The following is a 25,090-nucleotide window of genomic DNA, read 5'->3' on the forward strand; positions in this document are numbered from 1 at the left end:
ACAGAGAAGCAAATACCTTCAAGGAGATTCTGAAAAACAAACCAAACCAATTTAATCATAAAATATTGTTGTTAGTCTGATAGTAGTAAAAGTTAAGCACCTCTAAATATTATTGATGTCAAAATGTCTCTGTATATGTTTTCATAGCAGTAATGAGGGGCAAATTGTCTATTGATATGAAAGTGGAGCGTAGCAAGTCCATGAACTATTTCTTCCTCAACAGAACATTCAGCAACGCTCATATAAATGTATTCCTGATTTTTAAGGAAGAAAGTGTTGCAAAGGTTTATCAAACTGCCCATTATCATAATGTCATTAGTTGCTGTCTATTAGCAATGTCTGCAACATTTAGATTTCTGTAATATTTTATATAATTGAGTCTGTGACTTACATCTCACCCTGTCTTTAGACATAAATAAGGATCATAATTTTGTTGTGATTTAATCACCCATAATTAATAGTAAACCAATTTACTGATTATTCTTTAACTTGATCAAATATATTGGCTTTTAAAAAAATTATTTAATTAATTAATTTATTTATTTAAGAGAGAAGGTTGGGGGAGCAGAGGAAGAGGGACAAGCAGACTCTACACTGAGCATAGAGCCCAATGTGGGGCTCAATCTCATGACTCTGAGATCATGGCCTGAGCCGAAAGCAGGAGTCAGATGCTTAACCAACTGAGCCACCCAGGTGCCCCTATATTGGCTCTTTTTTTTCCTTTTTTTTTTTTTATTAACATAATGTATTATTTGTTTCAGGGGTACAGGTCTGTGATTCATCAGTTTTACACAATTCACAGTGCTCACCATAGCACATACCCTCCCCAAGTTTCATCACCCAGTCACCCCATCCTTCCCACCCCCCCTCCACTCCAGCAACCCTCAATTTGTTTCCTGAGATTAAGAGTCTCTTATGGTCTGTCACCCCCTCTAGTTTCATCTTGTTTCATTTTACCCTCCCTTCCCCTATGATCCTCTGTCTTGTTTCTCAAATTCCTCGTATCAGTGAGATCATATGATAATTGTCTTTCTCCAATTGACTTATTTCACTTAGCATAATACCTTCTAGTTCCAGCCACGTCATTGCAAATAGCAAGATTTCATTTTTTTGATGGCTGCATAATATTCCATTCTGTGTGTGTGTGCGTGTGTGCGTGTGTGTGTGTGTATCACATCTTCTTTATCCATTCATCTGTTGATGGACATCTTGGCTCTTTCCACAGTTTAGCTATTGTGGACATTGCTGCTATAAACATCAGGGTGCATGTATCCCTTCGGATCCCTACATTTGTATCTTTGGGGTAAATACTCAGTAGTGCAATTGCTGGGTCATACGATAACTCTATTTTCAACTTTTTGAGGAATCTCCATACTGTTTTCCAGAGTGGCTGCACCAGCTTGCACTCCCACCAACAGTGTAGGAGGGTTCCCCTTTCTCCGCATCCCCGCCAACATCTGTCGTTTCCTGACTTGTTCATTTTAGCCATTCTGACTGGTGTGAGGTGGTATCTCATTGAGGTTTTCATTTATATTTCCCTGATGCTGAGTGATGTTGAGCACTTTTTCATGTGTCTGTTGGTCATTTGGATGTCTTCTTTGGAAAAATGTCTCTTCATGTCTTCTGCCCATTTCTTGATTGGATTATTTGTCCTTTGGGTATGGAGTTTGATAAGTTCTTTATAGATTTCGGATACTAGCCCTTTATCTGACATGTCATTTGGCAAATATCTTCTCCCATTCTGTCAGTTGTATTTTGGTTTTGTTGACTGTTTCCCCTATATTGGCTCTTTTAAGTTTCATGTGTTATTCCCTTTTGGCAAGACTTTAATTGATCTATACCCTATCTAATGTGCATGCATTAAAAAAATTAAGATAATTTATTATAATAATCTTTTTTAAAAATAAAGATCAGAGTTTATACCATAACCTCCAAGACCATCCACGGCTAACACTAACTCATACCTCATATTTCTCTTCACATGACCTCACACACGAAAATATGGTTCTGATATAGAGACTTTGTACTGCTGTTCTTTCTGCCTGGAATCTTCTTCCTCTTTATAACCACCTAATCTATTCTCTTGATTCCTTCAAGTCTAATTATCTCTGAATATCTTCTCTCAAGTAATAGTCCACCTCATCACTCTCCACTCTCATCTTAATTTTTTATAGTACTTATCACCACTTGGCCTATATGTTGGTATTGATTCTATTAGTTATTTATCATGTCTCCTTCTGAGCCTTCCCCCCTAAGTAGAAAGAAAGTTCCATGAGAGCAGAAATATATATATATATAAGTATATATAATTTATGAGTATATATAATATTCATCGCTCTGTCCTCAGCACCTAGAATAGGGGAAAATAAATATTTCTTGAAAGAATTAAGATCATCAAAAGAGACAAGGGCCAGACAGGTATCAGACAGGCATTGTGATGGTAAATCTTATGGCTAGGCTTGGTACCCATGGTACCCAGTTGGCTAGGGCCATGGTACTTGGCTAGGCCATGGTACCCATGGTACCCAGTTTTTTATCTGGTGTTTTTTAAACACCAGTCTAAAGGTTACTATGATGGTATTTTTATATGTGGTTAATATTTAGATCAGTAGACTTTCAGTAAAGCAGATAACTCTCCATAATGTGGGAAGGCCTCATCCAATCAGGGGAAGATTTTAGGAAACAAAGACTAGGGTCCCTGAGAAAAAAGGAATCTGCCTTCATACTGACTTTGGACACAAGCTGCACACAAAAACACACACATACATACACCCTTATTGACTTTGTTTCTCTGGATACTCCTGACTAATATAAGCATTTTCTATGCAAGCATACTGACATCAAAAAAATATCACTACAATAAGTAGATTAAACTCATCATTCCAAAGATACACAAGTCAGATTGAAAAAAAAAAAGAAAAAAAGTTAAAAAAATAAAAACAAATAAAAAATTCCCACAAAAAGATACAAAATGTTAAAGTGCAGAGAGAAAGATTATGAGGGAAATATGATCCCTCCCCACCCAAAAAAAGAGGGTACCAGTTTTTATTGTGAGACAAAATGGAACTTAAGGAAAAATCACCATGAAAGTGGTGTTATACATTGATAAAAGGCAGACAAGATCAATTAGATATAGTGATTATGAATATATGTATCTAAAAATATAGCCTCAAAAATATGCAGCAATAACTGAAAGAATTACAAGGATAAATTAACACTTGTGGTTAAAGATTTTAACATATTCATCTCAGAAACTGAGAGTTCAAGTAGTCAAAATATAAGAAATGTCATAAATGATTTAAATAACCAGTAAATAAGCTCAAACTAAGAGTTCCATAAAAATGTTTGAACCCACAAAAGATACACATAGATGCATTCTTTTTGATTACACAAGGAACATAGAACAAATTGTCCATACTAGAGGCCACAGAAGATCAACTAAATGTGAGCCACATTCTCTAATATAATTTAATACAATTTGAAATTTTGAAAAGGATAACTCTTAAAAATCCCAGGAAACAGGAAGTCCCCTAAATACTTTTGAAAAAGAAGAGCAGAGTGGTTTCACATTCATATATTAATACTAGAACATCCAGTAATAAAAACAGAATTGTACCAGCTCAAAAACAATGTTACCAAAAGATTAGAAAAAAAGATTCTGCCTATCTATCCATATGAGGTTGATATATGATAGAAGTAATATCAAGGAACAGTGAGGTAAGGTTTAAATTGTATAGTTGCTGGTATTAGGAAAACTGTCTTACTGGATAGAAAAATTAAGTTGGGTCTCTCACTATGGCCATTGAATTATTGTTCCCAACTACTTGCTTCATTCTTGTAATGGGATTTAAAATTCCCAGCCAATAACATGAGACATGTTCTTAAACTCTGTAGTATTAGTATATGCCCCATCTAAGTGGCTTTGGGCTTAGCTTATAACTTGCTATGAACATACTACGGACAATAGGATATTAAGCAGATGATATTTGTCATATCCGAAAGAAGATTTAAAAGTGATTGCATTATTTGGGTTTTATTTCCTGCTGTGCTTACTGTTTGAGGATTATATGTCCCACAGAGGCCCTGAGGTCCAGAGCGAGCACACACATGGAGTTCAGCTGAGCCCAGGAAAAATGCATCAGGCCTGAGTTACCTGAAACTCTCTGTAAATGAGCAAAGAGCAAATCCTCTGGAAGATCCTGGGTTTATTTTTCATTTGTTTGTTATTATTGCAGGAGACACTGGCTGATAACACCTCCTTGCACCTTGAATCAAAGCCCTGAAATGTAAATGTAAGGACAGAAAGAAGAAGATGCAGGAGAATAGTTTTGTGACCTAACAGTGGGGAAAATAGTCTTAAGGAATCTCCCAAAAGAAGAAAAATTACTAAGATAAAAAGAAAATTGTTTTGATTCCATGAAATTTAAAGATTTCAATTCAATAAAAGATACCACAGATGAAATCAGCAAACTCTCGGGGAGAAATTTACAGTTAAAACTAACAATAAATTAATATACAGGTAATTATTACAAAATCATAGGTCCCCAGAGAAAGTAAACTCAATTGAAAAAATGGGCAAAGGCAATTAATTCACAGATGAGGAAGCCTGAAAGACTGAAAAGTGTGTAAAAAGATGTTCAACGCCACTAGTAATTAGAAAAATGCAATGTATATAGTACCTGCTATACTGGCAGAATTAGAAAATTGAATAACTTCCTGCCTTAGTCTGTTTGAGCCACCATAACAAAATACTATAGACTGGGTGGTTTAACAACAGAAATTGATTTTCTCACAGTTCAGGAGGCTGGAAGCCCAAGATTAAGGTACTAGCATGGTCAGGTTCCAGTGAACGCTTTCTTCCTGGCTTATAGATGCTTTCTCCCTGCGTGCTCACATAGCCCTTCCTTGTGCATGTGCATGCCTCTTCTCCGGTTCCATACACAGCTACAGGATACTATTCTTTACAAATAACACTCTGATGGCATATGTAGCATATTGTATGAGGAAGAGTTTGACTTAGAGTTTTCAACACTCCCAGTTATGACCTGCAGATTCATGTCTATTGCTTCAATTGGCTTTGTAAATAGAATCTTACCTATCTTTCACAAATCCCAGAATATAAAACAGTGCCTGGCAGTTGGTAGGCTTACAGTAAATATTTGTCAACTGCCCTAAGATAATCTCTACCATTAGACCAACAAAAGTACAAGAGAGAGAATGATGAAATACTTGGATAATAGAAGGCATGGCTTGAAATGCATTATCTATTATTCCAAGGTGTTTATCAAACTCACTATTTCAAAATATTAACAGAGTACTGATTTTCTTAATACCAACACTACACTATATCTTCCTTTAAATTTTTTTTTCTTTTGGTGGGGAAGAGTACAGAGTAAAGGATGCTGCATGAAAATGAATTTAAACAATTTTAATTTATACTCCTCTTATATTACAAGTGAGAAAAGATACTTCCAAGGTCAATCAGATTTGGGTAAATCATATTTGAATATTGTTCAAAATTCAATTTTAGATAAATATAACTGCGAGTTATCACAAGTACCAACTGTGCAGCTCCATCTCCAAGACTAGCATGCTATTTGTTCTGGGTTGATTTGCACATCTGCTGAATGGCAACTCCTCTTAAAGGATTATCCTATTAAAAAGTATCAGTTTGGCAGATTAAAGATGATTATCTATTCAATTTTGTATACACAGTCTATTAAAAAGAAGACAAATTCTTGGGCTACTTGACTTTGGGCCATTAAATATGTATAGAGTGCAAATTTTAACTGTTTAATTTTAAATCTAATCACTATTATATGCTAGTAGATTAAAATAACACATTCCTCTTAATACTATAATTGTGTAACCCAAGAAAAATACAAAGGTCTGATTATGCTTTATTTCTTCATACAAATACATTTTTCTTGATTAATATATGTGTAAAAATGTCATTAGTCATATTTCAAAATGATCTATGCTAGCATGTACATGTAATTTTTATTACATCTGCAAACATACAGGCATAGCTAATTACAGGCATTGGGATATATTACTGCCTAGATGATATTAAGATACAGCTTTTCATGCAACTAATTTCTCATACTTGCTACACAGATACAAATCTTTAATTTCTTAAATGTATTGAAAAATAATGAGGCATTAGCACATTAATTGTAATATGTATATAACTACTATAAATCCGTTTGAAAAATGCTTCTTACATTAATACTACAAAACAAATCATTAAATATGATGATACTGATTAAGAATTTGTCATTATTTGGACATGTGCCAGATTTAAATTGTTTGTATATAATTATGTATAGAAGCTTTATAACAACTTCCAAGGAGACATTTTGTTTACATAGGAAAACATTTCCAAGTGCCTTTTTGACATGCCTATAATGTTACATTTATACTTCTATGTAGTCAACTATACCAGAGAGCTAAGCAATAATTATAACTATTCTTGTTTTAAAAGTACTGCACAAAATTAAGAAATTAACAACACAAATATGACTTTTTTGTATCATCCGGGCAATTGCAGTTACTGATTGCACCTGTATAATGCTGTAATTAGTAAGATTAATTATGTTCTGCTCTGATTTAACCGGAATGGGCCATATTCTTATTATCTTACATAGTCCTATAAGAAGAGTTTGGTCAAGTCATTAATTTATTAAAACGTTGGGACTTATGCATTTTTTGCCAAAATTCCTATTGCTACAGAGACCAAATGTATTACTGGGAGTGCAAGAATAAAAATTTTGTATTGCTGAGAAATACAGCTTTCATTTAAATTTGAGGCTCAATCTTTAAATAATCTTGACTTTTATAACAAATTATATTTCCCTTTTGGATCAAGGGAGAGTGGAATATTTCACTTATATTTGGATATTTTATTTTCAAGTTTTAAGTAGTATAAAATGCATTTAAGTTTTATTTTAGAATATTATTTTTATCTCACGACACCCTGTGCTAATGAATACAGGGAAATACAATGTGAAACTTTGGCTGTAAACCTACTTGATTAAGTCACCTACCCAAACCTCTCATTTTAGAGATGATAAAAGTTGAAGTCAACAGAGGTTAAGTGTCCTGCTCAATTTCAGGTTACAAATCATAGATGATTTTTTTAAAGCCTCATCTTGTGCTTCACTCAAATGCTCTTTTCTGACTCCTAAGATGACAATAATTTCTAGATGTTTCTAAAAATCAATCCATATTCAGATATTGGTGTGTATTGGTGATATGAAAACATTATTTTTAAAACTGTGGGTACAATTCCATAAGGGAGGCTTTGTAGTTTGTGCAATGAGGTTGTCATTAGATTAGGTATACAACCTTTCAAACATAATCTGAAAGAGCAAGACTTTGTAACACATATAAATTCTACTATATTTTGAAAAAGTCACTAACTTATTTATATTAATCTGTTATAATTTATGTAATCCAAATGCATTTTAGTTCTCAGAATTTAGGGTCCATTTTGGGGATGATAATCTAAATTTAGCAACTTCTATGGCATTGCCACCAATCAATCAGAGTGGATGGTAGACCAATCAGAACAAGTTCATGGCCATAACAATTTGTACAACTATGAATGCTATCCATGAATTAATATATCTTTGTCAGTATGCCTTTAATTAAAGTTTTCAAGGCGTTCCCACTTATTAGCATGTTATTTTCCATACTTGCTATAGGGTAAATAAAATTGCTTCTAATACAGGAAATAGCATTAAAAAAAAAAAAGAAAAAATAGGGTTTTTTTTTTCCCTACTGATGAAGTATAACCAGTCTCTATGAATCTCTAAATTTTTATTTACAATTTCCTAGAGCTAAAGATTGAATGAAATGCAATTTCAGTTTTCACAGGACTGTACAAACATGTATATTTATTAATAGGTATGGGTAAATAAAGCTCTCAAAACCCTTTAAAATAGGAGAAATGGAACCAAACTCATAGTGTTGTGATGATTAAAAGAACAAGCACCTTGCCCAGTTCCTAGAGTATAGTATACTTCATTCCAGGCATTAAACACCCACTTGGGTCTCCAAGGGAGATACATAATCTGATTTCCTCAGTTCTCCCAGTTCTTTTCTCCAGTATCAAAGAGGCCCATATTCTACTTATGCACAAAATGGATTTGTATACACAATAGAGCCACGCAAGCTGGAGAGAAAATAATGGGATTATAAATAATTGAGTAGGGTCATCTGGTCACCTCTTCTCTCATAATTTATCCTCTCTCCTTGTGGCTTTCTTTACTGGGAAAATTATGTGGTAGAATGGGCTTGCTCTTAGGAGGAACAACTTAGGTTAACTCCACCATGTGTCTTAGAGATAAAACAAGCTAGCTTGTTTTCTTCCATTCTTATTTCAGTTTCTAATCAGGCCAGGATTTAAATAAATAAAGAGAGGTCGTGCAGGTGCTCCCATAATCCAGCCCTGCCTGATTCTCTGAAAAGAATTTATATTGAAGTGTGGGTTTGGAGTTCTAGTCCCCATTAGGAAGATACAGGCACTTAAAATACCCCCTTGTGCATAAGACACATCAGAAACCTGGCAGATTATTATTAGGTTATTACTACCAGTTTATTTTTCTGGGGAGATTCCTGTTGTTGTTGTGGTGGTGGTGGTTTTTCTTTCAGAGACCACAAATTAACAACCAGTGACAGGATTCTGTGCCTTAGTCAGCTTTGAGTCAAACACTGCTAAGTGGTCATCACTGGAATTACTTCAATATTCATAGCAAATGAATCATCTCTCTAACAAGGTCATATATCAGTATGAAACTGAATATTATTAGTAAAATTAAAGGCAGAATAATATAAAGTTTAAATTTTAGTCTCTAGAATTAGACTTGCTAGATTTGAACTCTGATGCCACATTTGATCAGCTAGGTGTCACTGGGCTTGTTCTTAACTTCTCTATGTCCCAGTTTTCTCATCTATAAAAAAGGGACAACTGTAACAATTACATTGAGTTTAGAGAAGATTAAACAGGTCTTTATATGAGCTAACTCAGAGGGTTCAAAAACATTGCCGAAGGGACTAGAACCAGAGGTGTGGGCTGATGTTCCCCCACTACTCAGCTCATACCCTTCTAACCACTCTAGTACTGCAATTTTTTTTTCTGTAAAGGACTATATATTAAATATCTTAGGCTTCCTAGGCCATATGGTCTCTGTTGCAAATACTCAACTCTGATCTTGTAGTGTGGAAGCGGCCTTAGACAATATGTAAATAAATGGGTGTGGCTGTGTTCCATTAAAACTATATATAAATACAGGTCAAGCTGGCCCATGGGCAAGAGGTCACCAATCTCTGCTCTACCTAGTGTTCTCCTGAATTGCAAGGTTGTTCCAGTTTGTTTGGTGGATATACAAACTATTCCTAGGCTTGGATGATCTCTGGATTTTTCCTGTTAAGTATTCAGATAGATGTTCCCATGACCTTGGTCTGTCAGGTATTGATCCTTATTTAGCTAAAGACTGGAGGGGATCTTCTGCAAATCTCCAGAACCCTCTCTCTGTGCTGCAGAGTTGAGCTGGCTTGGCCTCCCTCAACTGCCCACTCTGTTTCCTCAACTCTGAAAGACTGCCAGGTTTCACTTTGGTTTCTATTGGTCCATGAGTATTCTAGGGGCAGGCATAGGGTTCATCTTATTTACTTTCCCTCTCTCAGATATTATTCTCTTTCATTGCTCAATATTCCATGTCTGAAAACCGTTGTTTCATATATTTTAGTTGTTTCAGGTGGGTAAGGTAAATCTGTTCCTTGTTACTCCATCTTGGCTTGAAGTGGAAGTCCCAATAGGCTTTTAATATTTCACATACAAGGAAACTGAGGCTCAGAAATATTTAAAAATCTCACCAACACCACTCAGCTAGTAAGGAGTGGAGACAAAATTCAAAACCAGGGCTTCTAACTTCCAAGTGAGTTCTTTCTCCATTAGGCTACACCGCTTTCATCAGAAGAAATTAACCACAATCTGTTTTTTAAATACAGAACAATGAACTGTAGCTTTTACTAAAAGAAATGGGTAAATCCAATGTGAAGCAAAGATTTTGAGGTTATTTTATTATGTTTGAAAAATTTCAGACGGATCTGATGCTTTTCATATTTTCCAGTAGGGTCATTTTTTTCTATTTTAGCATTTATATTGTGGTTCTGCTTATGGAGAGTATTTAGGATTGTCTCCAAATGGTGAGAAACCTTGCCCATTTTGATGATGTGATACTGATAAGCTTCCTATTGGAAAGTCCCCAGCTGGCTTAAACTTCAGCTCCTGCATTTTCTAGGGATGTGACTTTTTTGCAAATATACTGGAATTATCTTTCACAAAGGAGGGAAAAGTATTGCTAAACTACATAAAAACATGATGAAATGAAAGATGTGGACAAGTTTATGTATAAACTCTTACGTTTCATTTTTATTACTTTCAGTACGCAATCCCATTTAACATTTTCTGAAATAGTAATACATTTTTGAATGGTAAAACAAATGGCATTTGAATATGCCAAATGAGAGATACAATTTAGATAGTGAATATTCACAAAAATATGTAGCATTATATTACCAGGATGCTCTCAGTTTAATGAGAAAGGAACACTTATTCCTTTACAAATACCAATATATGTATGTATCTATAAACACAGATAATCTGTGTATGTCACAAGAAATATATTTGCAAATAAAACATTATGTAAATAATACTGTGCCACATACAACTCCTCTTTTAAATGTGTGAGAAGCTGATTTCTTACAACAGCAGAAAAGCTAAATTCTAAATGATGATTCATACATCTTTAAATCTTTTGGTTTTAATTATATGTATATACAATATTTCATATAACTTCACTTCTTAACCATTTAAATTATTTTTAATATTACATGAAAAGGAGTTTTTGACCCTTGTTTCTTTTAGCATTCACTGGGTTTACACTTTCACTACAAACTACCTACGATACCACACAGCCTTAGGCATCTTATTTGCACACCACGGTGTTCGCACATTTTTCTTACCCCTAAAATGGGACGACTTCTAAACCTCTTCCAGCTAAGATAAAACATGATAGGTGACTAGACTAGGATTTCCTCATTATAGGATATACATTATCCCTTTGAAACACATTAGAACACTGTAAGACAATTATTTCCTCCATTATTTCGGACACTACGTTCAAGGAAATTAAATAATTTGCTTAACGCCTAAAAGGTGGTGAAGAACTAAGGGTCTGAATTGTAATCTATATTCTTTTCCTACATGACTGGTTTTCAAATATTTTTATCAAAGATATGTTTTTTAAATGATACGCTATGAGGAATCTCAATTTTAAAATAGATAAAGGCTATTTCATGGTACATATTTACTTTTATAAATTCAAAATGAAAATATTTACTTATGAGGTTAATAAATAATGAGGCAATTTTGATATACATAAAAATTTGAAATCAAATGTTATGGACAACAGTTTCAGCCTTTCAGTGACCTCTACTCCAATTTATTTCTATATGGTGTTGGATTTGCAATGACAAGAAATTCCTTATTTATAAAGATAAGTCATTGTATATGGAAACAGTTCTTTTTAAACAGCACACCTCACGATCTCAAGATGCCTTTCAATTAAACTGATCCAGAGACAAGAAATAAGATTAGACATTTTTGTTTCTATGATGATTATTTAGAATATCTAACAACTACTCACATTCCTTGTATTAAATATCACAGACAGAACAGAACGCTATCAATACTTCTACATTTATTATATGATATTATGATGACGTTACATGTATGTTTTCAATATCTTTTCCTTAGGTCCAAGGACATAGCTGAGATAGCAGACCAGAGCCTATCTCACACTAGTTGAGTCCTAACTGTCTATAATTGCATGATTTAATTCTGTTACAGAATTCCAACTTAAAAACATGATTTGGCACAACCTACCTAACGTGAGCCTCGATAAATGTTAATTGCTGTCAATAGTGTCAATATACTCTTGTTTTTTTGTGGAAAATAATTGTATTATATATGTTTTTATTTGCTAGCTGCTGGGAATAGATAAAAGTATGTCAAATTAATGTGTATTTTGAGCTTATTAAGTTAGATTTGATTTTATCCTCATAGTCCAAATATTTTTATGATATGCTTTTATACTTTTTGTTTAATCTTTTCTTGAATAAATTCATATGAGACACTATGTGTCCTTATCCTTATTTTGATTTTGTTTTGCTCTTGACTTCACTATTCTCTACTCTTTTTTTTTTTTTTAAAGATTTTATTTATTTATTTGACAGAGAGAGACACAGCGAGAGAGGGAACACAAGCAGGGGGAGGGGGAGAAGGAGAAGCAGGCTTCCCGCTGAGCAGGGAGCCCGATGTGGGGCTCGATCCCAGGATTCTGGGATCATGACCTGAGCCGAAGGCAGACGCTTAACCAACTGAGCCACCCAGGCGCCCAATTCTCTACTCTCTTTTTACCAACATAACTTCTGGCATTTTACTTTATGATTTTCACCTTTCTGTTCAGACCCTCAGACTGCGAGCTTTGTTTGTTCTCCCTAGTTCCTTTTGATATATTTATATCAACTTTTGATATATTTCAACTTTTTTAAATGAAAAGTCACTGAAGACTTCTCCTCTACAGAAGCACAAATTTCCCACTATTCAATGAGAAAAAGGCTTATGACATTAATTTCTCAAACACATTAGAATTAAAATTAATTGTAGTATGTTCCTTGAAGAAAGGGTCAAAGGGATGGGAAGGTCAGGTTGAAATTATATTCCCTCAAACTGATAAAGTGTTTTCATTAACAGGGTCCCTAGTTTACACTTTCTGTCTTTTATGTTTCTCATTGTTTTGCCCTTGATTCTTATGCTTTTCTTAATATTAATGTATAATCAAGAGTATAGCAGTCACAGAGAGAAAAACTAGGTTTGCTGTACCAAGGACTTTAAGATGATATTGATTTGTATGAAGGTAATTTTAAATTAGGTTTGCCTGACTCTGCATAGAAAAGAGATTTGGGCTGCTGACAAGGACAGTAGAAAGCAAGTAGCAACACAGTTAATGACAGTAAAATACATATCTCTTATTAGTTGTACAGCATTTCAAAGTACTCTTTAACTTCTATTACTAGAAATACAGCCAAAATTTTTGTATTTTGTAATTCAAAATTCAAGGACATGAACGCTTGACTTATAGCTCATGATAATAAAAAGGGACTTAAGGATGTAAAGACGTTCATTAAAACTAAATATTTTTTTAAAATATTTATTTATTTGAGAGAGAGAGAGAGAGTGCATGTTTACCTGTGAGTGGGGGAGAGGGGTAAAGGAAGAGGGAGAGAATCTCAAACAGACTCCCCACTGAGTGTAAAGCCCTATAAGGGGCTCCATCTCAGGATCCTGAAATCATGACCTGAACCAAAACCAAGAGTAGAACACTCAACCAACTGAGCTGCCCAGGCACCCCATAGGTGTTTTGTTTGTTTTGTTTTGTTTTTAACTAACTTTAATTGGTGAACCCATGGCGGGGGGGGGGGGGGATGTCTTAAAGTAGAAGCTGGTTGTCATTGAAAATAATAGTATTATATACATACATATATATATACATATATGTCTATATATTGACATATCTGTGTACAGATACAAAGATAGATATTTCATATCAAAGTACATGACCAGCAAAGTTGGGGGTTTTTTTGACCAGTAAATTTTTGTTAAACATATGTAATAAAACTAAGTTCCTTTAGAACTATAATGTCAATGCAGATTCAGTAAATTGGTAAATATAAATGGAAATTTTTTTTTAAGATTTTATTTATTTATTTGACTGAGAGAGAGAAAGAGAGCCAGAAAGCACAAGCAGGGGGACCTGGAGAGGGAGCTGGAAAAGTAGGCTCCCCGCTGAGCAGGGAGCCCAATGCGATGCTGGGCTGGGTGATCCCAGGACTCTGGGATCATGACCTGAACCGAAGACAGATGCTTAACTGACTGAGCCACTCAGGCGCCCCTAAATTGAAATCTTAATAGGTCTTCACATTATAAAATGAAATTCTCATAGTTGGGATGTTTTATTCTATACAATGTTTTCTTTTTTTTAATTCTGGCAGACTGTAGATGGTTTAATGTCAAGAACATTACTAAAAACATTTTTAAAGAAGCCAGTATTATTAGTATGGTTCATATACCAATCTGTAATGGAAACACAACTTAAAGTTTGTTAAAAAGACAAACTTAACTGAATTCTAAATTTTAGATATGGGATGACATGAAACCAGTCCTATGAAACCAGTCCTAAAAAAAACACACAATTATCTTATATCTCTAGAATTGCTCCTAGTATATATATACTTCTGGACTATTGAATTAGTATGTACAATTTTTAAATAAAACATTATTATTTCCCTTATATGTATTTTATCTTTATTTCTTCATCTAAAATTACCATCTCTATAACTTTGATCTACTACAAATAAGTATCAAAGATTTAAAAAAAACTCACAAAATTTAACAAGGTTTAAAACATGTATGATGGTAGCAAAGGAAAGTTATATTATCTAATAATAGATACACATTATCTAGCGTAAACTCTCATTAAAGATACAGATGTAACTATAATTTTAATCTTTTAAATAGATAACTGGAAACACTGTATGTTGCTACACTATTCATTAACAGCAAGTGTAAAATATTTTATCTGTTTGACAGTGTTTATATTACTGCAGAAAAAATGCTAAACATAATGAAAAAATATTAAAATTATCAGTTATAATTATTGTTGCACATGAATGCAACAATAAGATGAATGTACATCTCAAATTATAAAATTAAGAGATATACAATAATCTATTAATTATAAGACTAAAATATTCCATTAAAAATGTATTTTAAGTTTTGCCAAACTTTTGTTCTCTACTCTTAGCCATTTTGCCTTCAAAAAACCCAATTTACTTACCTTGGATGGTGATTCTAAAGGATATAGACTCCAGATTTTTCATGACACTGCTAGGAATTTGTGTTATCTATATCATTACACACTTATCTCCTCTATTATCTCTTCCTTTATATATATGATAAATATAATGTTCTCATAATGTGACATAATAAGAAATATAATGTAAAATATAATATATTCGAATATAGTATTAGAACAAAAATTTACATAGGAGGAAACACAGTAAAATTAAAGTGGAAACAGAAAAGAGTTTCAGAACAAATGTTAAAGTTGTAAGCTTGGTCACAAATGTTAAACAAAAAAGATCCTACCTGATGAATCAAAGTTCACCTCATTGCCAGGACTTGGACCTATATCAATGGACACAATTGGTAAGAGCTTCCGAAAGTCCCATAGTTTTGTTACTCCACAAGCATCACAGGATGCTATCATGTGACCCTTTAAAGTATTAAAAAAAGAGAAATTATATACATACACACATATATTACATATATATAAATATATATAGTAACTTAGTCAACAAGGAAGATTTGTGTTACAGTTTTATTAAATCCATGAGAATGCACTCTTCTAAAGTGTTCATTGTATTTTTGTCTTGGACATAAAATTGTTATAAAATGATAATTTACATATACATAAAATCCTATACTAAATTTTGGAAGATGATTTTTCAGGAAATCATTTTGATTATTTTAATTATATGCGAATATATAATAAAATAAAAATGTACATACCCATGTAATTCCTCTCTCTCTCTCTAATATATACACACATATATATAATGTTTATGATATATGTGATCTATACATAAAACTATATACATGAAAATATTGCACTAAAAGTGCACCTCACTCTATACTTGCAGTTTGTTAGCATTGATGATTTATATACTTCAGATACAGTAAAAATAAAACAGAGGTAGGAAAACAAATACACACAAAGAAAGAAGAGTTTTTATCGTGGTGGGAGAAGAACGGGGGCCAAGTGAAATCTATGGCAAGGAAGGAGTACATATTGTGATCTGTGAGACAAAATTATTAGAAATATTTGGGGCTATTTTGGTAATGTGCAATGGGATAAGGAAGAAGATAACTGGATAAAGGGGATGGAAAACAAAAGGAATCGTGGATGGATTCAAGAGTAATGGGAATAGGGGCAGATATTTTCCCAGTATAGAAGTACCAGCTTGGGTCCATCAGTTTGAAGCTCAAGGTCTGTCTATACCCTTTCTGCTGGTTTCTCAGGAAATGTTTATTGAGCATTCACTTCACGTCAGAAACTAGGATATAGTGATGAGTAAAAGGGGTCTCTGCTGTCCAGCAGCTCGTAATCTTTACTCATTCTTATCATAGTATCATTTAATTTTGTTGTCCAACTGAAAATGAATATTGGCCATATCAGGCTCATACATAACATTTATGATAAGTGATTATACTTTATATTGTTTCCAATTAGATATATAGTTTCCCTTTCAGCTCCAGCTTAATTATTTTTAATGTCAAGTCAAAAATCATCCTTTCGCTTTTTTCCTAAATATTCTAAAATGTTAAAAATAACTTGATTATTGTACAATTATGCTTATCCTTTTTAACTAGATAACATGATATTTTTTCTCATTTACTTCTTGGTTTCTATCCTTTCTGGGGAAAAAATGTGCATTTTGTATTACAGTCCAAGTGGACTCTTTGTCTTTCCCTAAACAAGTCAGTAATGCAACAAATGCCATCAGTTTTAAAATTCTTTAAGAGTTGTCACTGGCAAAGCAATACAACCTTGTCCCCAGTCTAATAAATGGGATGTTTAATCTTTTTTATGACTTAAAAGGAACATGGAGAACTTGGAATGTTTTCAAATATGTAAACATGTATTGTAAGAATTGTGAAGAATCAGTGAATTTAATTTTCAGAAAAGACCAGTTCTCAGTGTTAGCTGGAAATAATGCTAGAAATTAGAAAAAACCCTTTCCAGATATAAGGGTTTTCAAATATCTTTCAGAGATGACAGAATGAAATCTTTTTTTTTCAACTTTAGAACAGAATAGGTAAATTATAATGGTAACTTAATTTGGAGGCCCTTCTCACTCACTAAAGGGAGGTTATAGAAACCTTCAAGTGTGGTTTATATCACTAAATATTAAAATGTGAGGAAATACATTAAAAAATAGTTCCATCATTTTGGGGGGTGAAAATGAGTGTTTAAATAGTTTTAATATTTTTTACATTTAACTTCCACTGCTGCCAACTGATCGATACATAACAGTTTGATAATATTAAAATAATAAGGGTCAATACTTATTAAATGTTTTTAATGAACCCAATACTATATTAAATGATTTATTAGTAAATAGTACATACTTTTTAAACAATTTTGAGTAACATCATTTAGGCAAATTTCTACATTTCCCAAGGCACTTAAAAGTCAGGACAAAGTATACATTATAGTAAAACAAATATAACGACTTACTAAGTGGTAGAAATAAGTTTGTGTTTAGATTTGATAACTGAGAGATTCTTGGTAGTGAAAGGACAGCTTAACTATGCTTCCATTAGCCAGTGAGACAGATGCAGTGCCTATTGCAATGCAGGAGCTTGGTAGAACTCAAAAGACATTTGTTAAATCAATAGATGATGAATGCCTCATTGGGGCTTACCTAGAAGTTTTATTTTAGTCCAAGTTCTTCCATAGCATTCTCAAGATAAATATTAGTTCTAACCCTCATAGTTCTGAATCACTTAGATTAAAAAAAGAGAAAAAATGCAGAGAATCCCAGAGCCAGAAACTTGGAATTATCCTCAAAACCTTATATCCCTCCTCCTCCCATCTCAGGAGAACTGGAAGCCCACCTGCCAATCTCCTTCCATGATATAGAAGAACATACTAAAACACTACCTAGCCAAACTGCATAATGCGAGCATTGAGGGATCTGAAGTTGGAGAAATGGGGAAAAGGGATTACCTGACAACCTGGGGGAAAAGGCAGACATTTTATCTACAACTTATGTCAGGTAAGAAAGCACAGGCCTGCTATAGTTAGGTCCTTAACCTAAACAAAGAAAGATCATTTTTGTAGAAAATATTTTTTACAGAGAGGTGGAATTGTATGACACTCTTAAAGAAAAGTAAAGACTAAGGAGTTTTGGGAACCTTCCTAAAATAGAATTCTGATTGTCATTCCTGCCAGTACTGATACTGAGGAAGAGAAGGTAGGAAAGGTGGTTGCATAGAAAGCTGTCAAAAACACTCAGATTCAGATAGATGGCTGTTTTTGTGACACTGAAACCCTAGAACCTGGCAGAGTTTCTGCAACGTGTTTGACATTTGATCTTGAATAACCATTGAATGAATGAATATAAGGGGAACAGAGAGTAATTAATGTTGACTATATGTAATTTAAAAGGAATCCCCCCAATATAGAAATGTTAAATGAGCTGAAACTCAGAAGAAAATGTTTTTTGTGATCACAGATTCAAATAGTTATATAAAGCAGGTAGAATTTAGCAAAGTGGACAAAACGTGTAGTTGAGGTGAAAGTGAATAGTCATGACTGCTCATTGCCCCTGTTAAAGCCTTGCTACTTCCACTTTAAAGATCTTATAGTGAGAAAAGCCATATAGACATAAAGTTAATTATAAGTTAGAGTATAGTAACATAAAATCAAACTAGCTTCATCTAGACTGCTGGAAATATATTGGAGAACATTTAGCATATGTCTTGAGGATCACGAGTGTTCATACTTTTGAAATTTTTCATACTTCTGAGATGTATTATAAAATTAGAAAAAGATAGGATAAAAATTAATGTAGCACTATTTATGAGTAAATAAAATGGAAACAAGTGAAACCTGTAATAACCTAATATGGAAGAAATAAGCCTTGTGCCTCGTGGACCCAGAAAACTGCTAGAGGCACCGTTTATGCAAACTTGACAGCAATGGCACCAAGGAGACAAGCAGACTGAACTGCTCTCTCTCTGCACAGAGGTTCCCAGCATATTTATATGTTGTAAAACAAAGAAAGAAAAGGAGAAAACTGGGATGCTAATGAGATCATTTCTCATTTAAATGTATAATTAGAAACTATTTTCATAAACCAATAGTATTCCTTAATATAAAGATATTTTATGGCTCCATATGACTTCCAAAAACAAATTTTAGAAGCTTGGGCATTAACATCAGTTTGGGGTTAAGAGGCTATTTTTCAGGTAGGGTAAGAAATGTCATATAGTAATAAAATATCCTATATGAAAGTCTGATCTTTATATTGCATGTCAGGAAGAAATATAGAGGGTCTTAATTTATTATGGAAAACACAGGTCCAGTTTGATTGCGCTCTAGATCTTCACCCTGATGAATCAGATAAGTAGTTTCTTGGTTCAACTCACTAGGTTATATATATATACTTTTATACCTTTATTTTTCTCATTTTCTTTTGGGAAGTCGACTTACAGAACAACAACAACAGCATGTAAATAACCAAAATATGTTTAGGTCCATGACATTACTTCTTTTCTGCAAAGGTTCTTCAAGGCTGAATAACAGGATATGTATAATGTTCTTGTCTCAAAGAGTTATACAGTATGATAAAAAGTCAAATGAATGATTATATATCAACTGTGCACATGAAAATGTTATAAATTCTGTAAGTGAAGGTACCTTGGCTTAGGAGTACATTCCAATGATCTTGAATAGCACATAGTAAATGTTCAATAAATAATTGAAGTATGAAAGAATAAATATCCTGGATGAATTATTATGAAGGCATAAAAATAATAATTATAGAAACAGTGTAAAACATGGAAAAGTTTATGCTAAACTGTGATTACACTGATTGAAAATATATAATACATATGTACAATGATTAAGTGAAGATATATGTTTATAAAAACTGCCCTGTATTTTTTTAAGACTTTATTTTTTGGGGGGCCAATTTTAGGTTTATAGTGAAATTGAGGGGTGGATGCAGAGGTTTTTCCATTTACTCCCTCCCCACTCACACACACAGCCTCCCCCATTTACATCTACTACCAGAGTGGTACATTTGTTACAACTGATGAACCTACATTGACATATCATAATTACCCAAAGTTCATTGGTACTCTTGGTATTGTACATTCTATTGCTTTGGACAAATATATAATGACATGAATCCATCACTATGGTATCATAAGAGTATTTTCATTGCCCTAAACATTCTCTGTGCTCACTCAACCTTCCCACAGCACTCCCCACTCAACCTCTGGCAATCACTGACCTTTATACTATCTCCATAGCTTTTCCTTTTTCAGAATGTTATATAGTGGGAATCATGCAATATGTAGTCTTTTCAGATTGGCTTCTTTCATTTGTTAATATGATTTAAGTTTATTCCATGTCTTCTTATGATTTGATAGCTCATTTTTTTTATAGCTGGACAGTATTCCATTGTCTGGATGTACCATAGTTTATCCATTCACCTACTGAAGGATATCTTGGTTGCTTCCAAGTTCTGGCAATTATGAATTCAGCTGTTATAAACATTTGTGTGCAGGTTTTTGTGTAGACATAATTTTTCATCTCTTTTGGATAAATACCAAGGAACATGATTGCTGGATGGTATGGTAAGAGTATGTTTACTTTTGTAAGAAACTGTCAAAATATCTTCTAAAGCGGTTATACCATTTGGCTTTCCTACTAGCATAGAATGGGGGTTCCTGTTGCTCCACATCCGCACCAGCATTTGGTTCTGTCAGTAGTCCAGATTTTGGCCACTCTAATTGGTATATTGTGATCGCTCATTTTAATTTGCTTTTCTCTCATGAAATATGATATGGAGCATTCTTACATATACACACACATTTGCCATATGTAGATCTTCTTTTGTGAGGGATCTGTTAAGGACTGCGGCCCATTTTTTTAATTGGGTTGCTTATTTTCTTATTGCTGAGTTTTAAGAACTCTTTATATATTTTTGATAATAGTCCTTTATCAGATTTTTGTGGCAAATATTTTCTCCCAGTATGTGGCTTATCTTCTCATTTCTTTTGACATTGTCTTTCACAGATCAGAAGTTTTTCATTTTAATGAAATCTAGCTTATCAATTAATTCTTTCATGGATCATGCTTTTGGAGTTTTATCCACTAAGGCATTGCTACACCATAGGTCATCTGGGTTTTGTTCTATGTTATCATTATAGGGGCTTTATAGTTTTTCATTTAGGTCTGTGATCCATTTGAATTCATTTTTGTGAAAAGTGTAAAGTCTGTGTCTAGATTCACTTTTTTTTGCCTGTATATCCAGTTATTCCAGCATCATTTGTTGAAAAGATGATCTTTGATCCATTGTTTTGTCTTTGTTTCTTTGTCAAAGATCACTTAACCATATTCACAGGGGTCTATTTCTAGGCTGCCTATTCTGTTCCATTGATTTGTCTATGTTTTCACCAATACTATACTGTTTTGATTATTGTAGCTTTATAGTAGGTCTTGAAGTCAGCTGTGTCAGTCTTCCAACACTGTAGTTCTCTATCAATGTTGTGTTGGCTATTCTGGAACTTCTGCATCTCCATATAAACTTTAGAATCCATTTGTTGATATATATAAAATAATTTTTTAGGCTATTTATTGGGATTGCATTGGATCTATAGATCAAATTGTGAAGAACTGGACCTTAAAATATTGAGTCTTCCTATCTGTGAACATGGGGCATCTCTCCATTAATTTAGTTCTTCTTTTATTTCATTCATCAAACTTTTATAGTTTTTCTTATATAGATCTTGTACATATTTTGTTAGGCACACCTAAGTATTTCTATGCATGGTAATGTAAATAATATTATGTTTTAAATTTCAAATTCCACTTTTTATTTGCTGGTGTATAGGAAAACAATCAACTTTTGTGTATTAACCTTGTGTCCTGAAATCCTGCTATAATCACTTACTAGTTCTGAAAGTTTTTTTTAAATTAATTCTTAGACAGTCAGGTGATCTGTGGACAAAAACAACTTTATTTGTTCTTTTTCAACCTGTATAAACTTTATTTCCTTTTTCTTGTCTCATGGCATTATTTAGAATTTGCAGTACAATGTTGAAGAGGAGTAGTAAGAAGGGACATCTTTGCTTTGTACCTGATATTAGTGGGAAAGTTCTGAGTTTCTCACCATTAAGAATGATGTTAGCTGTTATTGTTGTTGTTGTTTTTAGATATTCTTTATAAAGTTCAGTAATTTTCCCAATATCCCCAGTTTATTGAGAGTTTTTATCATAAATGGGTGTTACATTTTGCCAAATGGTTTTCCTGCAGCTATTGATATAATCATGTGATTTTTCTTTTGTTGATATGATGAGTTACATTACTTGATTTTCAAATGCTGAACCAGCTTTGCATAATTGGGGTAAGTCACACTTGGTCATGGTGTATTTTTCTTTTTATGCACTGCTGTATTTTATCTGCTATTATTTTGTTGAGGATTTTTACACCTATGTTCAAGAAAGATATTAGTTTGTAGTTTTCTTGTAATATCTTTCTTTGGCTTTGGTAATAAGGTAATGCTGACTTCATAGAATGAGTTATGAACTATTCCCTCAGTTTCTAGTCTCTGAAAGAGATAGTAGAAAATTGATATAATTTCTTCTATGAGAAGCAAATTGCTTTTTCTTTCTTCTCCTTCTGGTATTCCCATTATGTGTATGTTTCATCTTTTATAGTTGTCCCACCGTCCTTGGATATTCCACTCTGTTTTTTTTTTTTTTCTTTCAGTCTTATTCTCTTTGCTTTGATTTTTGAGGATTCTGTTGATAAATCCTCTCAGAGGTTCTTTCCTCAGCTGTGTCCAGTGTACTAATAAGCCCCTCAAAGGAATTTTTCATTTCTGTTACATTATTTTATCTCTAATAGTTTTGTTGTTGTTCTTTCTAGGATATCCGTCCCTCCTGTTTATGTTAATTGTCCATCTGGTTTTTTTTTTTTATGCTACTTTATCCATTAGAGCCCTCATCATATTAATCATAGTTGTTTTAAATTACTAGTTTGATAATTACAACATCCCTGCCATGTCTGGTTCTGATGCTGGCTCTGTCTCTTCAAATTGTGGTTTTTTTATTTTTTTATTTTTTTGCCTTTTTGTATACCTTATATATATATGTATATATTTATAGCTAGACATAATATACTAGGTAAAAAGAACTTCCGTAAATAGGATTTTATAGATATGATTGTCAGATATGGAGTGGGAGAAGTGTTCTATAGTTCTATAATTAGGTCTTAGTCTTTTAGTGAGCCTATGCCTCTAGACCATGAATTTCATATGTGTTTCTTTTTTTTTTTCCCTCCTAGGTGGGGCAGAATGGCTAGAGTGGGCTGGAGTTAGGCATTTCCTTTCTTGCACGTGGAAGACCTGAGCCAGGTGCAATTGTGTATTTCCCTTCCCCCAGGTCAGTTAGGTTCTGATAATGCCCCAGCCAGTTAGGCTTTGTGTATATCTTTTAATAATGGGGGATCATAAGTAATTTGGGTAGAAAGTCCTTTCATATTTTAAATGTGAAAAATAACTATAAATAATTACATTATTTAAGGATCAGAGTTATATGTTATTCCAAATTAATTGCCAAATACATTATTTTTTTATTTTATAATACTTGAAAATAAATGCAGGATGTCATACACTTAGGCATAGTACCTAATAGTTTATTTTATAATATACACATAAGTAATGTCACAGCTGATTCTCACAACTACATGATGAGCCAAAATTTAATTCTATCTCATAATTTGTGGCTAAATAAATTTTACAAGACTTAAACAATTTATTGAAGGACTTCCAGTCAACATGATTTTAAAAATAGAGCTCCAAAATAAGAAAATTAAAAAATAATAATAAACACTAATTGAGCAAATACTATGCACTACTTAGTGTCCCAAGCATTTGTGTTTGTATACACATATATACAAATATCAAGTAATCCTAAAAAAGCAAAACAAAACAGAACAAAGTAAAAATACCAGTATGGAATAGGCTTGTTATCATTCCCTTTTTATGGATGAGGAATTTGAGCCACAGGAAACTTAATTAACTTTCCCATTGCTTATACATTTAAAAGAGGAAGAGTCAAGATTTTGCACCTGTTTCGCTCTAGAATCTGTGCTAACCACTGAGCTATACTATGTCTCAAAGACAGAGTTAAGCCAAAACAACCCACAAATATTAATAATCATATTATAAGAAGATATAATGGTGAGCACAGATATTGAAAAGTCAAAGTATTTTAATCAAGGTTAGTTAACTGTTGATATAAAAGAGAAAATGCCCAGACCAAATCCTAACTCTAACCCTAATTCAACTTTAACTTTATTCTTAATTTGAGAAAAAACAAAAAAAAACAAGAAATAAGTGAAAAAAATAAAGAAAAAATTTAATGGAAAACACAACAAGTTGTGATAGCAATAATTACCAATGAATAAATAATCCCATACACATAAATGGGACTTATATAGAAACTGAAAGTAAGAGATAACTAAAATTTAAAAAATAAAAAAACTACAACTATGTGCATTTTATAAGAGAAACATTAAAAACAAACAACAAAAACAATAAAAATAAACAAAATATTCAGAAAGTAAAAATAAAGGAATTAAGTTATTAAATACCAATTAATAAGAAGCTGGTACAAGAGTATCCATATCCAAAAAACAGAGATTTAAGTAAAAAAAAAAAGAATTACTAGATCTAATTACTTGAGAATTAAAGGAACACTCTATCAATAAGATGTGACAATCATAAATTTTTATGTAACTAAAAATAGTCTGAAAATGTATAACAAAAGTTAGCCTAACTACAAAGATAAATTATAATTTACCCAAGTGAGGGAAGATTTTAATACATGCCTACCAGACATTGATAGGTACAAAAAAATAAAGCAAGATTTAACTAAAAAGCAAAAAAGATCTAAAACAGAAAACAGTATTTATCATATACATAATATGTAATATCATCAAGTATATGTGAAATATTTACAAAAATTAGCAGCATGACAAGCCACAAAATAAGTCTCAAGAAATATCAAAGAAGAGATGTCATAAAGGTCACATTCTCTTGCACTGATGCAATTAGATACTAAAAATTACACTAAAATTGAAAAAAAAGTTTGAAAGCT

At 32.9% G+C, this 25,090-nt stretch overlaps 1 protein-coding gene across 1 annotated transcript in view; it reads right to left on the reverse strand.

Moving 5' to 3' along the window:
* The window catches only part of SPAG16 (sperm associated antigen 16), a 944,389-nt gene that overhangs the window by 231,041 nt on the left and 688,258 nt on the right, over positions 1-25,090 (reverse strand). The window contains exon 15 of the mRNA XM_035007221.1: positions 15,278-15,404. Coding sequence (XP_034863112.1) covers positions 15,278-15,404 — 127 coding nt within the window. The remainder of the gene's footprint in view (positions 1-15,277; positions 15,405-25,090) is intronic.

Source organism: Mirounga leonina, unplaced genomic scaffold, assembly GCF_011800145.1.
Source record: "Mirounga leonina isolate KUSES-001 unplaced genomic scaffold, KU_Mleo_1.0 Mir_151, whole genome shotgun sequence".
NCBI lineage: Eukaryota > Metazoa > Chordata > Mammalia > Carnivora > Phocidae > Mirounga > Mirounga leonina.